General features: G+C 36.7%; 2 protein-coding genes across 2 annotated transcripts; one reads left to right on the top strand and one right to left on the bottom strand.

Annotated features, from left to right (window-relative positions):
* Nucleotides 1–46: 46 nt before the first annotated feature.
* Nucleotides 47–6,094, bottom strand: LOC108674194 (BTB/POZ domain-containing protein 2). Its single transcript, XM_018162111.1, has 7 exons — nucleotides 4,976–6,094; nucleotides 4,237–4,307; nucleotides 3,372–3,490; nucleotides 2,840–3,067; nucleotides 2,150–2,245; nucleotides 1,413–1,549; nucleotides 47–994 (listed from the first exon to the last, which is right to left on the bottom strand). The coding sequence occupies exons 1-7, from the start codon at nucleotides 5,083–5,085 to the stop codon at nucleotides 292–294; spliced, it is 1,464 nt and encodes a 487-aa protein (XP_018017600.1). The 5' UTR covers nucleotides 5,086–6,094; the 3' UTR covers nucleotides 47–291.
* Nucleotides 6,095–8,266: 2,172 nt separating this feature from the next.
* LOC108674184 (zinc finger protein Aiolos) lies at nucleotides 8,267–12,284 on the top strand. Its single transcript, XM_018162099.2, has 3 exons — nucleotides 8,267–8,353; nucleotides 8,452–8,606; nucleotides 10,501–12,284. The coding sequence occupies exon 3, from the start codon at nucleotides 10,530–10,532 to the stop codon at nucleotides 12,051–12,053; it is 1,524 nt and encodes a 507-aa protein (XP_018017588.1). The 5' UTR covers nucleotides 8,267–8,353; nucleotides 8,452–8,606; nucleotides 10,501–10,529; the 3' UTR covers nucleotides 12,054–12,284.
* The last annotated feature ends 5,187 nt before the right edge of the window (nucleotides 12,285–17,471 follow it).

A 17,471-nucleotide genomic window follows, 5' to 3' on the forward strand; every position in this document is an offset into this window, starting at 1 on the left:
CTTGAAAGGAAATTGTAGCAGAAATTAAATAAAGTTCAGTGAGACGTCAGATTCACCTCTTGTATTTTTGAGTGGTCTTTCCTCAGACCAGATTTCACATGCAACTGTAGATTACTACTAACACTAATAATTGAAGAACCTCAAAACGTCTGCTTTAAACCTAACAATTTTTATGAATTTATCCAGTTGTTGATAATCTGGGCAAACGCCTTGATAGTTTTCACAGATTTATTACATTTCTCGTTTGGTAGTGTTACTATTTCTTATAAGTAGTCTTATTTTATTAGCGTTTCAGCGCAAGTAAAACTCTATCTTAAAAGGTGAGGCCGTGATTTGCCCGCAGATCGTGACCCCCGGCATGATTTCTTTGATAGTTTCGATTTGAATATCGCTCTTGCTGTGCCGCACTTTCCCGATGTATTCTTTCTTGCCTTGAATCGAAAAAGGCGGATTGAATGTCCACGAGAGGAGATTGCTGTGTGGGGTAGGAACTTTCCCACACGTGCATTGGTGTCCCATGAACTCGCCATCCACAGCCTCCATGATAGCTTTGCCCTCAGAGTCCAGCAGCAGAAGTTGCCCGTCCCGAGGCAAGAAACCGCTGCTTATCTGCACACTCTTCATGTAAATGCTCGATGAGAAATATAACTTGAACCCAAGGCCTTGCCTGTAGCTCTTGTTTCCCAGGTCCGAGTTCTTGGATTTCTTGGAATTGTGTGGACAGTTGGTGAGAACCTGCAGCAATCCGTCGTCGAACACCGTCTGGCGAGGCCCCATGAGGCTGCAGTAGAAGGTCGTAGGCAGCGGGGCGTTGCGACCACGGATGTTCATCAAGATCGAGACGCATTCGTCCGCGGTCAAAACTTGCGACGGAGAAACTTTGTCGAGGAATTCCTCCGGGGTCATGGCCAGGAACCTAATGAGGGGCAAGAACTCTTCTACTTGTGACCTCACGTCCGTACCTTCGCCCTGGCTCTTAAGGGCATGCTGCCCCCTGCAAAAATTAATTACTGTGTATATTTTGCAAGGGATTTATATTGATGCCTATTAACTGAATCCAAACTTCGCTTTTTGTAGTTGCAGTCTATTAACTACACTAGCAATGAGTGGGTATTTTTATCTAGAGATTTTTCTTTCTTTAAGTCCTATTCAGGTTTTTACTCATGCGCGCCACTCATTCCACTATCACGAAACCACATATTTATCCAATTCGTTCATTTCTTACACTACATGTTCATTACACTACATGTTAACCCAATCAGCCGTACATTCCACGTGTATCGATTACAACACCGTTTATCCAAGTCGATCATTCGTTACACAATCACGATTCCTCATAGATAACCATGCACTCGATATTTCCATTGACCATAACGATGTAGAATAATTGAATGGAGGTCCAGGTAACTCACCAGTCGACGACGGCCTGGAAGAGGGAGCACTCGCTGGAGAGGCACAGTCTGTCCTGTTCAAGCAGGTGGTACAGCGCCTGCCGCGGCAGGGCTCGCATCACAGCGCTGCGGCCCTGCGCCCACGCCCCACTCGCTATCTGCACTCGAGCATTGGTAGCAGCGGAACGTTATGCATTGAATTAATGTGAACCCTTCATTTGCTATAGATATTGCACTTAAGAGTTATAAACTACGAAAAGTGCTAAGCATGAGCTTGCTATTTGCACTCACGCCTTAGTAGCAGCAAAAAGTATTGTATTCGAAAAATGTTTACTCTTCATTTGCCATGTTTTACTTGAGAGACTGCGAAAAATATTTAGACATTAGTCATTGCGAAGCGTTTAGTGATAAAAAAAATTCAATTTTCGATGCTCGCTGCGTATCGATCAAGAGTTATGGAGCGTGACCAACGTTCATGGCAAATTTTATTGTTCAAGAACAATAAGGAAACGCCAATCGTTGTTTACGATTAATTGTTTAGTTTGGTTAAAAAATATGACAGCTGCTTTGAACTCCAGCATCCATTCATGGTATTAATGCAGTTGAAGCATACCAAGGTGTTATTGTAGTTGAAGTTAGAACACAAACATAGTCAGATTTTTATCCTCATCAGTTAGTTTTCGTTTGTAAAATACTTTGTAAATTATATATTGTTTATCTTGTGTAACGGGAAGAAATAAACTGTATAAAACGTTCACCTGAGCGCAGCGCGAGGCTAACTCCATGTCCCCACACGTCATCGCGCCCTGGTACGCGAAGTGGCAGTTGTCGGTGCTCACTTTGTGTAGCAAATACTGGTAATTGAGGAGGAAAATACACATAATTATGTTAGTTTGCTTACCCTCGAGGTCAGCAAATTTAATACATTAAATAAGCTACGCAGTTTTTTGGGTATAGTATTCTTGGTTTGGGCACAAGGTAAGAGCAAAATTCAGCTCAGTCTTACATTGTTATCACGAAAATGTTTAATAATATCGAAAACTAAATGACTAAATTATTATCTTGTTGTCTTTCCATCGAGTGCTTCTTCATTCAAAATTTATGGGTTGGATATCTATCGTTGAATAATTGATACTTATACTATACTTATACTATACTATACTATACCCGTACTTATAAGTACTTGCTATCTTTGAATTCTGGAAATGTAGAGCTTAATAGCAAGGGTTAGGCAAAAAAGTAAATCCTAGCTTTGTTATAATCTATTATTAGCATTTGTAAAATCGCCCCTAGATTTCTTCGAATCACAATCGTTTTTTTTTTTTTCAAACTTTAACCTCACTCGCTTGCACTGTCCCATGATGACTCCCATCACCGCCGACATATAATAGTTCATACATGAAAGGCCGGAACACGGCCGGACTATCCCCATACTCTCTCTCTCTCACCTGCTTGCAATGTCCCATCACTGCTGTCATTTCATACATAAAAGCCAGTGAGTAGACATGAGAGGCCAGTTCAACGCTGGGCAGGTTCTTGCACCCCATGTACATGTTGGCGAGCAGCCACTTGAACGCGGCTGGCGAGGCCACGTCAAGCACGAGTTCAGAGCTCGGCTTGGAATAAACTTTTTCTTCCAGCACGGCTGAACTCATGGCCAGGACTAACCGATGCACCTACGGGGGTGATCACCAAGTTAGAGATCTTAAGATGTGAATCATATTCTTTAAGGTTTTTATTGTAAACTAAATAATAGTTATGAGTTTCGTCGTAGTCCTTCAACGGTAGCGTCGATTTTCATCTTTTAGTCTCGTCTCGCCCCTGAAAAATTACCGTTGTGCTTCACTTCGCAAGTTTCGTCTCTCGAAAAATTTCCGTAATATTTCACTTTGTGAGATTTGTTTCGCTTATAAAAATATCTCACAGTATTTCACTTTGCACGACTTGCCTCGCTCATGAAAATTTCCCATATTATTTCACCTTGTACGACTTTTCCGAGTCCAAGAACTTGATAGTGAGATCGGACCGAGCAGCGTAGCGCAGTAGGCCGTTGAGACGCTGCATGGGATTGAACAGCGAAGCCTGCCAACCGCGCGGGACTGTTCAGAGACCTTTATTTAAAATAACTATTTCATACATTTAATATCATTCTTTACTGACATTGATTCGGAAATCAGGGGATCGTCATCATATGGAACTCTAGTGCATTCACTCTTATACAGAAATAATTTTCTTCGTTTTTATCAGATTAGTGTTTGAGATTATGCGACGTACGTTTCACGTTTCCTCAAGGTATTCTTTGTAGTCCATTAAACTTGAATCCATCAATACTTTTCCGCAATCTTACGACGCTAATTCAGAGTTATTTATGCTTAGCAGTTATCTCTTTATTTGCTGATAATAATTAGATATCAATTTCAATAGTCTCGAAAAATAATAAACATGCGTGCAGGATAACTTACTAAGCTTTAATTATACTTGAATTGAACTTCATTTTTCTACCTGTGTGTGCATTTTCTATTATTGTCTTACTTCATTTGAACCATGTGACTGTCACGTATTATATTTGTTGTGAGAAAACTCATAGAAATAAATGAGGCATTGTCCAAAAAGCGATGTACTTTTTGCCTGTAAGTGGGTAATTCTGGCCCAGTTTTGCCCAGCAAAGGAACGTATCAGCGATAAATCCGCTCTATATACTCGTGCTGTATGTACGTAATAAAGTGCCTCAGTATTTCGACGATTTGACCCATTCGTTGTTCTGAGAGATCACTCTATATTTCCACTGATCATTACAATATAAAAATGTTCTACAATAACCAATCATATCAACTAAATTACCAACCATCGTTTTCAGCAGCACTGGTTTCTGGTGTGTAGCTGGTGATGCTCTCAGAAGCGCTGTAATGCGTCGCCCTGGCGGAGACTGCAATTGTTTATTGTGTTCAATGAATTAGCTGCTTTAGTAGCAATATATTCATGCTATATTTCTTAGAATTAGTTGTATTACAACAAAATATAATATAGTCTTGTCGGCGCTGAAGAACAGGCTGGGATGGCCTATAAACGACTTTAAGATTTCTATGAGGTATTTCGTACTTACAATTTCATTTATTAGTTTAGATTACTGTTAAATCATATCGCATCTTTGAACTTAAAGTGCAACAAAGGCAGAAAAAAATTAGAGCGTTTAGATCTTATGTTGAAAAAAAAACTACACAACGAAATGTCACCGAGATTCTTGAGGTCTTTATAAAATTTTTAAAACAAAATTTATAACTGTATACATCTATGGAGACTAATAAATAATTGAAATTGAGGGTTTTAAGGTACTTAAACAATGCGGAAATATTTATCAGAATGGTAAAAGATTATTTCATTTCATGTAATTCTTAAATAGATACTGTATGTTTCTTCATTACAATATACCTATTGTATCGAAATAAACCATTGTTACTTTTACTTCTATTGCCTCAATTCGCTAGTAATAATACAAATTTCTTAGTAATAACGCATATATTTTTAGCGGAAATTAATTCATCGGAATTTCTTAATTTTTTTCACGCAAGCAAATCGTATATCACCTGTCGCTGTCGAGGCTGGCGGTATCGCTGCTACCCTCAGAGTAACCTGACTTACGGTCACTCTCTTCTGCCGGCGGGAGTCCTACAGGATTTCGGGTCCCCAGAGGCATTGTTCCTTATCCTTTGTCAGAGCTAGTTATTTTCAGGAGGATCAAGTTGTGTAATTCCAGAGTTAAGTGATTAGGCTGGTCAGTTGTATAGTGTTGAGTTATTGTTAAGTCTGGACAGTGGTGGACTTGAATTTCTATATATGCAATTAAGCCAGTTATTGAGTATAGGCAAGTCAGTTGATGTGTAGGCAGGTCATTTGATGTGATATAGGCAAGTCAGTTGATGTGTAGGCAAGTCAGTTGATGTGTAGGTAAGTCAGTTGATGTGTAGGCAGGTCATTTGATGTGATATAGGCAAGTCAGTTGATGTGTAGGCAAGTCAGTTGTTGTGTAGGCAAGTCAGCTATCGTGTACGCCGAACATTCGTGAACTTGCGTAAGGCAGTATAACTCACAGTACCTTTCCTGGTCCTTATTTCTTGCCTGCTGTCAGTCTCGTGCAATTAGCCGTTCGTACCGGGTATCTTCTTTCCTATTGTTTCTCACCAGGACCTTCTCAGTCTGTTTTAAAGGTTAAAGTTGCTGATTACTTTTAGTCTTCCGCAATCTGGCCCTCCGAGTTCCCGCCTCTTAATTAAAAAAATTTCTGAAGAAAGAGAAGTCCCATCTTGTTGACAATTTGTAGATTCCGCTGCGATGTGGCTAGTTTTTAGTCGCTGAATAACTTTTTGGTCACTGTTCTAATGATTACCCTAATCTGTTATTCCACTTGATTAATCAAAATAAGAATTGTAAATACGCGCCCGAACAGCTCCTGTGTATTATTCGGCGCCAGCCATCAAACCCACGAACTTTAACATGTATGCATGTAATATTATATATATGTATAGTTAAGTATAGAAGATCAATTCGAGTAGGGGGCTTTTAATTTAACTCCATTGGAATTTTTAGGAGATATTTAAAAAAATATAGAAACCCAGTTTGCAATAAAATCGGAAACCGTGATAGTTGTTTTGCGTGTGCCTTCATATAGTCGCGCGTTCTTCATGAACCGTCTGGTCAGCACAAAGCACCCGATACGACTGATGCACACTCGAATTTAAACTGATGGTTGACCCCGAACATGGCATGCCAGATTGCTCGTCTAGTGCCTGCAGTTTGCTCCACTTGATGAAGCAGGATGCGAACATGAGGCTCCTGCTGGTTCCTCAATAATAAAAAGAATATTGTAGGCTGATATGCTCGCTTTGGGTTAGAAATATATGCATGTATTGAGACAAAAGTTTACGTGTTTCGGTGCTACCGTGCATCTTTTGGCACAGTCCACATTCAAATTACCTTGCCAATGTAATTTAAAGGCGGGTGCATGTGTACTCTGTACAGTCTACCCCACATACTTCGGCCTCAACTAATTCAATTAGAATTGCATCCTGGCCGGACGAGTTACTTGACGCGCATTAAATGTGTCCTGCAGCTGAACTTTGGATGAAAACAGCCGCTCCTCTTCTCTAAATAAGTAGTTCGATTTGCACTCTATTTTTCAAGTATTAGCGTCGTATCAAGAAGTTTATACAAATAAAGTGTAACAGTAAATTTTAATTTGTACTTCCAAAAATGTAATAAAAATTGTCTCATTCACCTCGGTTCTTCAAATGGAGTTTTATATAGCTCAGTACCGATCACGGTTTCATTCCTTACGTTGGTAGGTAAACACAATTGAGTACGGAACACGTGGCCTCTAAAGGTTAAAGCGTCCAGGAGCAGCGGCGGCAATTCGGGATTCACAGTGAAATAAATACAGTACGAACAGGGCAAGGTCACTATAATGAACGCTTGTCCAAAGTAAATCATGCTTTTGCATTAGCTAACAGCGCATGCAGAAAACATAAAGAAGACTGAAACCCTGTTAAGATATTCAGCTTGTAATATTTATTAACTACTTGAATTTGGGACGTGTAGTCATAACAAACCTATCAGAATAATGAAAATTTCTATCAAAGCTACCATTTAAGTTTTACTATCATAACATATCGAATGTTGTGTACGATGTTGGTGGGCGTTTTTGTGGGTACCTACTTTAGCCTCGTAAAAAAATGGCCGAGATAATTTAGTTTTGTAAAGCGTACGGCCAGGTTCGAATTCGGTAAGTGGATCGGATGGTCAAGTAGAGCAGGATTGGAGCAGCGAGTTTTGGGTTTGAACTTGCAGTTAGCAGTAAAATTCTTCTAGCGTCTGCTAAATTATCCAGTACTAAGTGATTCTTATTCGCAATTTTGATACCGCTGCAGCTGCACCTCGTTAGTAGTGAGTTTATGAGATTTTCGAATGTTGACATACATGTACATTGTACAGCTTGACGCTAGGCTATAGCTAATCTTCAACACTGACACCACTGCACGATATACCATATAAATAAATTTTCAGACGGCGTTAAATTTGTACAAGAACTTCCTGGAGTAGCATTTTCCTAATTTTTTACCTCTCTTAATATGAACAAATTCATAAAAATAGTGCGCTTCGGAGCGCACTTGACCACGCCAATCTCTGTCGGCATCCTACATTCGGCGTGTCCTCACTCGGTGAATGATTGAACGAATTTAATTAATGATTTTATTACTAGATAAACAGTGGAAAGCCCCCAATTTTACATGTTCAAGTTTATGATGACTTGCCCTGTCTGAGTTTTTCAGGACCATATATGATGGTTTAATAGCAGTGGTTAGCGGTTTTTGCCGCGTCTGAATGTGTCATTGTTATTAATTATGATTTATGGCTGATGACATTACCTCTTCATTTTTTATTAATACTCACAAAATATCTAGATACAGCAAATCCTTACGAGGCTTAAATGTTTGCAGACATGCCCAAAATTATTCAGCAGTAAATTCACTTCCGTTCGTTTACTTCTAGGTGCTGGAGTGCCCGCGGCGAAAAAAAAATATTTAAACGCCGTAGATAATAGAATGTTTTCGAAATATCACATAATAGTGAATTACCGTCAACATGGATAAGACCTGCCAAAGTTAGAAAAAGGTTTGTTATGCCGTAGTGTGATCATATGATGAATTCTTCAAGCCAGTGATGCTATTTATCTAGTGGTGCATGAACTGAAATAAATGTTGTAATAGCTTATTACCCAAATAACCGAATTTTTTTCGCTTCCAATTTTCAGCAATGAATTAGCATCTTTGTGACTTTGTCGTATGTTTCACTTTCATGCAATCATCCTGAGTACCGGAAAAAGTCAGTTGCGTTCGATGCCAAAGCACGTTTGCGATTGCCCTGTGAATCCTTGTGTCCAAATGACAAGATTAGTGCTAGCCTGCTAGGTAAGGCCGTAAGGGTTACTAACCTGTAGACTAATCCGGTGCACAATTTAACTCTCATAAGACACAATTATTTTGCCTAATGGCCTTATTTATTACAGATTGGCTTGCCAGACGAGGGAGCCTTTTGAGCCGTGAGGTGTTTCGTGTATGGAGGAGTGAGGACGACTCCACTTCCTCAAGAAGCAGACAAAACAACACGTTTGCGATTAATACTCTCAAAGAACTGAAGTACTTTTTCGACAGTATTTGCGACGTAAGTTTCTTAATTAAACATATTGATAATTAAAATTTATTTAAGGCACAGCTGGCTTTTTGCTTGAGTTTGCTGGTTCTGTTTATTATTTTTGTTCTTTTGGTTAGGTACTTGTTTTGATTTTTTCTTCTATTTCTTTATATTTTGGCTTCGTCTATCTGTGAAAATTTTTCTACAAGTTGCAGCCATAAGGGTATTATTGCAGATTAACTACATCCAAAAAAAAGGGTGTTTTTTTTTTAATTATATGTTTTTTGGGGTGTAGATTACGAATCTGAAATCCATAAAAAAAACACCCTTTTTTTTGGATGTAGTTAATCTGCAATAATACCGCCATAAGCGAAAATTACTAAAGAATCAAATCACTTCACTACACGTTTATTTGAATTTGTTGATATTCAACAATATTTCTTTGAGACCTAACAATCCTATCATATCAGAAATGCTACTCCACTAAGCACTAACTCCAGGAAGTTTATATGCAACTTTAAAACCTGAAAATTTGTTGATATGGTATATCGTGCACGTGCAGTGGTCAGTGGTGCCAGCATTGAAGATTAGCCATAAGCCAGCTAGCATCAAGCTGTACAAATTACAATGACTACAATCATACTATGTATTGTAAATGTATGTCAAATTGTCAACATTTGAAAATTTTTCTAATACAAACTCACTAGTAACAAGATGCAGCTGCACCGGTATCAAAATTGCAAATAAAAATCACTTAGTACTGAAAATTTAGCAGATGCTAGCAGAATTTGCAGCTGCAAATCCTAAACTTAAACTCACTGCTCCAATCTTGCTGTACTCAACCATCCAATCCACTTGCCAAATTCAAACCTGGGCTCATTTGCTTGTGGGCTAGCCATATGCCTTTTGCAACTAAATTACCTTGAACATCTTGATTTTTACAAGGCTTCAGTATCTGCAATGAAGCCCAACAACATTGTTCACAACAATCAATATGCTATGTGAGTACCTATGTGTTCAAGTGCACATACCGGTACTACACTAGCAGAAGTATGCCAGAACATAAATGATAACTTTATTTATTGTTCTGATTTCTGATAGGTTTGTTAGGTCTCAAAGCAATATTGAGTGATCAGTGATGGCTATAGCCAAATTATAATTTATTCAATAAGTATATATGATAAGAGAAATATTTTGAAGTTCCTCTATGTTAACAGCATTGAAATCTATGTTGAAACGTAAATTTATAATATTTATTAGTCACCTAATGACTTGAAACTTTACTTCATTTTGAACCTAGTCAAATTTATTGCCCATTGAATGTCGTTGCAAGTGTCATGTGAGAGGTGGTGTTAGTGTGCTGTGGAGTGGTCTGCAAATAAGCATTGATTGTTACACAATCTCAAAATACCATGTTCTTTTATATTAACCATAGAATTGCACCATAGACTTGTTTGACTAAGGTTCAGGATGTGGCCAGGCTATATTGGTTGTGGCCAAGGACCTAATGCCCCTTCCTTTCTAAAGGATCCAATTGGCCTAGCTGAGTGAATCAAAAATTTATCTTTTAGAACAATAAAAGATTAATTGTGTGTCTAAATCCATGTTGTCAGTGGATTGCTCTGGACCTGGAGTCTCCTTAGTCCTTACTTCAGTGGACATTGCATTGACATTTTTCTTCTGCTTCTTTGATTGAATTTGAGTTGTCTGCTGCTACCACCTGGGCTCTGATGTGCACATTTTTCAGGTTTTTGGTAAAGAAAAATAAAGGTAAAAAAATTCTATTGTTTTCCTTTTTACAGTCTTTATTTCAATGCATTGTCTAAATTTATAGTTTGCATTGTAATTTTCTAAAATATATCATTGTTTGAGATAGTTTAAGACATGTTTACTCTGCTCTATTGAATAATTTATACCATTTCAGGTAAAACATATGAAACTGCCTAAACAAACATGCCCCCAAAGAGAGCCAAATTAGCCATTGATGGGAATTCAGCTCAGAAAGCCACCATGACAACAAGAGGCAAAAAAATCTCCTTGCATCACATCCTTGGAATATGGTCGGGCTTCATCCCCAATTGCCAATGTGAAAAATGCAATGAACTTCAACCAGTGGCATCTTCAAGTTCAGTCGAATCTACACCTCAACTTCCACTGCTTCATCAAACTTCTAAAAAATCAGCAAGAAGTGATTCTGAAATTATCAAGCTTGCTGAAATTGAAAAAATTGAACCTATCACTGATGAACCAGATCCTATCTATTTCAACTCAAATGGTTCTGAAGATGATTCATCAAATATAGAATCTATAGATGGTAATACCAATTCAAATAACAATGTTGATCCTTATCTTCATGCTAAAGTACCATTAGCTAAAGATGCAAAAATCGATAGTAATGAAAATAGTTTGGCTACAGATAATGTTTCAGAGGATGATTTAGGCATAGAAGTTGCTAATGCTGAATTTGATATTGATCATGACTCTGATAATGTTTACACTGCATTTCGAAGGAATGTAGATGATCCCTTGAACTATGTAGAGTGTTCAGTGTGTTTCAAGAAAATCAAGGAATCCTCAATGAAACAACACTTTAAAACACATTCAGGAGTGCGACCACATCGTTGTGATATTTGTGGCACATACTTTACCCGCAGAGGAGATGTCTGTAGACACAAGAGGGTGGTGCATGGCAAAGTGAGACCATATGTCTGTCGTAAATGCAACAAAAAGTTTCCTGACCGCACTCTTCTAGTATCTCATCTTGTCAACCATGACAAGACCACTTTTTATGAGTGTTCAGTTTGTAATTTCAAGTTTGGTCGTAGGGAGTATTTTGACAATCATATCCGCTTCATTCACCCTAGTGCTGAGCAAGTGAACCCCAGTTCTGTTGCTGAAGATGCTGTAGAGATACAACTCAAAGAGCTTGAAGAAGAAGATGAAATCACTGGGGCCAACACTGTGGCATCAGCTATCAGAAATGCAGAATTATCAGCCAAAACCTACAAACAAATGCCGGAAATAAAAGCAACTGATATCTGCAAAGATTTGACTGATTTCTCTGCTCCTATTCCATTAATGCAACTGCAAACCGTTTCTAAAGATAGTGGAAAAGATGAAGATCTTGTTGGCAAAATTCTAAATGCTGCTGTTGCTCAAGCAACAAACACCTTATCTAACTTGGCTGCAGTCAATCCTGCTAGGACTTCATTCAAGTCTAACAAGCGCAACAATAAATATGGTGGCCAAAGTCCTTTGGAAATAATTGTAAAAGTTTCAATGAATGGAACAATGAGAAGGTTTATTCTTCAAATTCAAGGTGAAGAAGAATTTGATCTTCAGTCAGCTGAAGGAATGGACCTTATAGTAAAGTTGATAAATGAGCTTGGTGAAGATAAAGGGCAAGTTGACGGGCCTATCCAGATCGAGCTGTATAAGCCACCCCGCCGTTTTCTCCTATTAAAACCTATTACTTGAATGCTTAGAATTAGATTTTCTATTTAAACAATTCTGGAGTACTTGAATTCATACTATTATTATTAGATGAGGCGTCTGTGTAATATTCAAAATTATACCTGTGTCGAGGTAACTTAGGTCACTTCCCTCATCTTCAGGTCATCTTTCCTTCTGCACAAGAAACTCTAAACTAAAGGGGTTGATTATACAGGGTTATTCTAAATGATGGACCATATTTAATAAATTTTTATTTATTCAAGTGTAAATTCAAAATGAATAATTTATACACCAATAGAAAAGGATTCAAAGTTTTTTTTAACCTATTCAAATGCAAAATTGGTTGGTATCGGGGGTAGTTGTAGAAATGAATGGAATCAGTCACTTCCAGAGCATTGGAAAGAACACATAGGAAATGAAGATCTGGCTCTACACTTCTGGCCACTGAGATCACCTGAACTCAGCCCATGTGACTATTTCTTATGGGGTTACATCAAGAGGCAGGTTACACCCTGCCTTTACCAGCAACTTTGGTCAATCTGAAGAACCGTATCACTGCTGCAGTGCACTCGGTTACAGAAGATATGCTTTCTTGGGCGTGGGACGAGTTTGGCTACTGTTCAGATGTTTGCTGTTCAGCACAATGTTCACATATAGAACATGTATAAATAAAATACTTGAAAAAAACTTTAAATAAAACCACGTTTTTCTTGTGGACTAAAAAGTAGAAAATAAATTGTGGCTCGCCCCAAAAAAACGTGTGTCGGGCAGATTTATGATTAAAGCGAAAAGCACACAACACACGAATTTTGGAAATTTGATCAATTTACTTGACTTGACGTACGTATCGATGATACGCAGCGTCAGCGCCTGCTCGTCTAGAACGTCAGCGCCCGCACGTCATACTATATATATACTATTTATATATACATTACTCAATTAAGCTAATTTAGGTCTCTAATTGCTAGCTTTTATGATTGTATTTTATATATATACTTTACTCAATTAAGCTAATTTAGGTCTCTAATTGCTAGTTTTTATGATTGTATTTGAAATTGTTAGGCGAAAATAGCCTGCATGCCGAATTTCAGATCTCTAGAGCAATCAGAAGTGGGCTAATTTTCGTTGTCAATGTTAACAACAAACAAACAAACGCGAAGCTAAGCTAAGAAAAACGTGTTAAAAACGTGTTAATATGCAAAAAAACTTGAAATTTTTCTTCTTTTTACAACACTTCTCTTTAACTTCACTTCCCGTTTTTTTGTCTGTGCTACAAATCTTATAATTGATATTTAACACACTTCTACCTTTCCCATCAATCTGAAATTTTGCACACTTGCGTTAAGTTGGAGACAATGCATAAATCAATTGACAGAATAAATAATTTTGAAACTTTAATTTTTTTATTTATAATTTTTTTCATAATTTATCTTTTTATTTGTATTTGAAAATAAAATTAGAAATTCTTTGTGCATGTGCAGCATCAGAGATGCTGTATTCTTTAGAAGAGTTGTCTTTAAAAAGTAATTCTTAAATGCATATTTTAATACATTTTTGCATAAATTAGTCATTTTGAATTTATACTTAAATAAATTTTTAAAATTTTCAATGAAGTCCATCATTCAGAATAAATCTGTATTTATTATTTATTAAATTGCAACTGGGAATGCAAGCAGAACTTTTCAATAATTTTTCAATGCTTCTTAATTGCTCTGGTAAATTTTGTACATGATTAAATTTTTAATGTGCAACATTAGGGAATTATATCTTTTTCAAAATTGGAAGTAAAATTTGTCTTCTAAAAAATGTTATCAATAAGTTCATTCCAACTAAATGGTTTTTACTTTTTTCAAATTAGAAATTAATTAAAATCAAGTTTTAGCTTGGCCATTAGTGCTGTTCTTAAAAACGTAATTCCTACGGTATGAGGACAAGAGTGCAAAATAAAAAAAAAATCGTGAAGTTACACAGGAAGACACTTACAGACATACGTAAGCTTGTTGGTGGATATTATCTTCATGGCTGCGCAGAGTAATCTGATCTGGTGATAAATTATTCAAGAAAATTGTTGACCAATTTCATTTGAAAAATAATTCAATTTTTTATGTGAAGCTTCAAAGAAAGGGAGAAGAGTACTTTATCGTGAAAGATTATTTATTATTAATATGTACAGCCAAAAGTCCCTAAGACATGGACCGGATGCGTTTCAATTCTCTGTAGACACTCTCTTGGCCAACTGCACAAAATGATAAAAATGCATTAGTGTTTTAGCAAATTAAAAATATTATCTACTATTGATAGTAAATATATATTTCTTTCAATCCTGTTTCTTGAACTTCAAGTTTCTTGCTTGTAATATTCATATTTTCTGAAATTCAAAATAATTTTGATATTTTCATCAATAAAATTTATGTTTGCTTCAAGTAGTAATTATTAACATGCAAGAGCTCATTTTAGAATTTCTTCACTTTTGAAGGTTTTGAAAAATAATTGCACATACAGTGATTCCAATCATTTTTCTAACATAGCATACTCTTGATGAATTTAGCTCGTAGCTAAATATATTAATTGTTCTAAATCCACTGATGTTTCACATATAATAATATGACCTTGCATGATATCATGGATGCAAAAATGTCAGTATGGGTGTATTAATTTCTGACATTATTTCTATTCCACACTCGTACCATGAATGCTTTTTGTACTTAGAATTTAAAACTTACTATAGGGATCAAAGCGGATGACCTCAATTTTTTCATCGCCTCGATCCTTGATGTATATCCTCTTGTGGCCAGACACCAAGGACTTGATTACCACCATCACCTGTCTGGTAATACAGACATATTAGTAGGTAAACTCCATAATAAACATCAAAACCATCACATGCATTCATTCATCTTTGCATTTCAATGAACTATCTAATATAATAATGTATAATATATCATGTTTAAACAATTCTATTATAATTCAAACAAGAATTTAATTTAATCAAATTTGATATTGTGACCAAGGAGTAGGGGAATATTCCATGAATAAACTACAATGGACAGTTAAAACCTACATCAAAGAAGAATTGCCTGTTAATAATTATTGTAAATGGTACTGGAGTTGCAAATGGCAGATACTATGACTGAAAAATGGTAAAAAATGAGACAAGATAGTGAAGATACAAATGGTCTATTATATAATAAAAATAATATGTGTTTAAAAATTACATTTCTAGCGACAACACTCTTAAAGTATCCGGTGTCTCCAATGTTACACATGCACAATGAATTTCTAATTTTATTTTCAAATATTAAAATAATCCATTTTTAATTTTTTTATACGTAAAAAATTTAAACTTTCAAAATTATTTATTCTGTCAATTGATTCATGCATTGTCTCCAACTTTACGCATGTGTGCAAAATTTCAGATCGATTGGAGAGGAAGAATTGTGTTAAATATCAATTAGAAAATTTGTAGCAGTTAACAAATAAAGTAATCATATAACTATATATAAGTTAAACCGCACAAAAATTGTCGACAAATACAGTGTTTGTACTGGTATTCTGAAAAAAAATTCCATGACTTAATTTTACATGACCATCAATATAATTTTCCAAGACCAGCATGACAGTTTGGCACAACTGATAAGACTAACCATGCATAATCAATCATCTCCTACAGCTGATAATAGCAAACGTAGAAATGCATAGCTCTTCAAAGGTGGCATGGCTCGTCAAAGCTGCTTTCCCCATATTTGAGTCTGACACATCAAAGTCTTTCAAGTACTATGTACATATTGCCATATCTTCATGTTTTGGATGGTTCCAGGTTTTCCATGGCTGGTAGGAACCCTGCAAATATGTGCCTTTTTTATTTATGCATGAAATAAGTTCACCAAGGGCCACAAAATTGGTTGCACAAGTAAAGTAATGATCGGCAAATAATTCCAGACTCAAGTACCTAATCAACATGATAAGTAATGTTTCAATAATTCAATGAGTGGTATTTAGCAAATAATGTGTCATTAACAATAGTATTTCTTGTGGCAGTGGCTCCAACACAACAGTGACCAGAAAGTTTACTATTTATTGTCAAAACCAGACAAACCGCAACTAGGTAGTGGCATTTGGCAAATATAGACCGCATAGCTATTAGCTAAGCTAGCTACCTAGTACTCAGCTACTGGGGCCTGGGCTACTGCATAGTAGGATTTGGCATTATATCTTACTTTGATTTTGGCTTAAGAAGCACGTTGGTGAGAAGCATGGTGACGTTTTACATAAAAAAAACTACCTAAAAAATAAGGGCTTCCCTATCTTGAATAATGACGAATTGACGATGATCGGATGATGGATTCGTAAATTGGTTTCGAAAACTTGTTAGCCTAAATGTTATTGACTCATTCCGGCAAAAGTTGCGACGTAGAACTTCTCCGTTAGAGCGGAATGGCACCAAAAAATTGCGTTAACAAGCTCAAGAGGAGTTAGAGTTATCCTCGTCATTAATTCGGGAGCGCAGCCCTACACCACAAATTTAGCTCGTAAACAAGCCCTAGCGCCAACGCCTACCTTATAATGCAATAACTAAACTCAGCTACACAATTCAATATCTATTCCTTTCCGCTCGTAATCACGATAGAGGGCATATTAGCCTGTGTGATCAAGTGCCTAAAGCCATAGGAGGTCCCCATCGCAGTACGGTACACTCCGAATCTGAAGTTCTCAATGCGGATTGACTTTTCTGCAATGAAGTGTGAACGGCTGGCATAGTTTTCACGCCTCACTGGCTAGCAGAGTTTTCAAGAGTCTTTATAAAGTAATATGCGTTAGAAAATTACTTTTTAAATACAACCATTCTGAACAATCCAGTGTCTTTCATCATTTATTCTGTCACTTGATTCATGCATTATCTCCAACTTTACGCAAGTGTGCCAAATTTCAGATCGATTGGATAGGTAGAAGTGTGAAATATCGATTACAAGATTTGTAGCAGACAGACAAACAAGAAGTGAAGTTAGAGAGAAGTATTGTAAAAAGAGACCAGTTCATACAAATTAATGTATTAAAAGATATCGATACCTGTTCAAAGCTATACATGTTATATGAAACTTAGAACACCCACTTGCTTGTCGTTCAAAAATAGGAAAATGCAGATTTTAAATTCAATCTATAAATTCTGATTTAAAAATCAAATTCCAATCCTATCTTAGTCTTTACATTCCACCATATTCTGTCATGAACTAATTTTTACTCCGAATAAACATTCCGGCGTATGGTGAATAAGCGTTTACATAGCCCCCTATATACTTGCGGCGCCGAGCTTACAACCCGAACGCACTGCTGATACACAAACTAAATTTGTTATATTAAAGATATTTGAAACATTTATGTCCCGGCGACTTCAATATCACAAAGTGGTAGTCGATCCGAGAAATTTGGATAAGCCCGGACTCA

This window comes from Hyalella azteca, unplaced genomic scaffold, assembly GCF_000764305.2.
Source record: "Hyalella azteca isolate HAZT.00-mixed unplaced genomic scaffold, Hazt_2.0.2 contig17794, whole genome shotgun sequence".
Classification (NCBI taxonomy): domain Eukaryota; kingdom Metazoa; phylum Arthropoda; class Malacostraca; order Amphipoda; family Hyalellidae; genus Hyalella; species Hyalella azteca.

Excerpts from the sequence above, each read along its gene's own strand:
- LOC108674194 (XM_018162111.1), bottom strand. The coding sequence starts at position 5,085 with ATGCCTCTGGGGACCCGAAATCCTGTAGGACTCCCGCCGGCAGAAGAG. Across the intron at positions 3,068-3,371 it reads ACTCGGAAAAGTCGTACAAG|GTGCATCGGTTAGTCCTGGC; the intron begins GTGAAATAATAT and ends TCACCCCCGTAG. Across the intron at positions 2,246-2,839 it reads TGATGGGACATTGCAAGCAG|TATTTGCTACACAAAGTGAG; the intron begins GTGAGAGAGAGA and ends CTCAATTACCAG.
- LOC108674184 (XM_018162099.2), top strand. The coding sequence starts at position 10,530 with ATGCCCCCAAAGAGAGCCAAATTAGCCATTGATGGGAATTCAGCTCAG.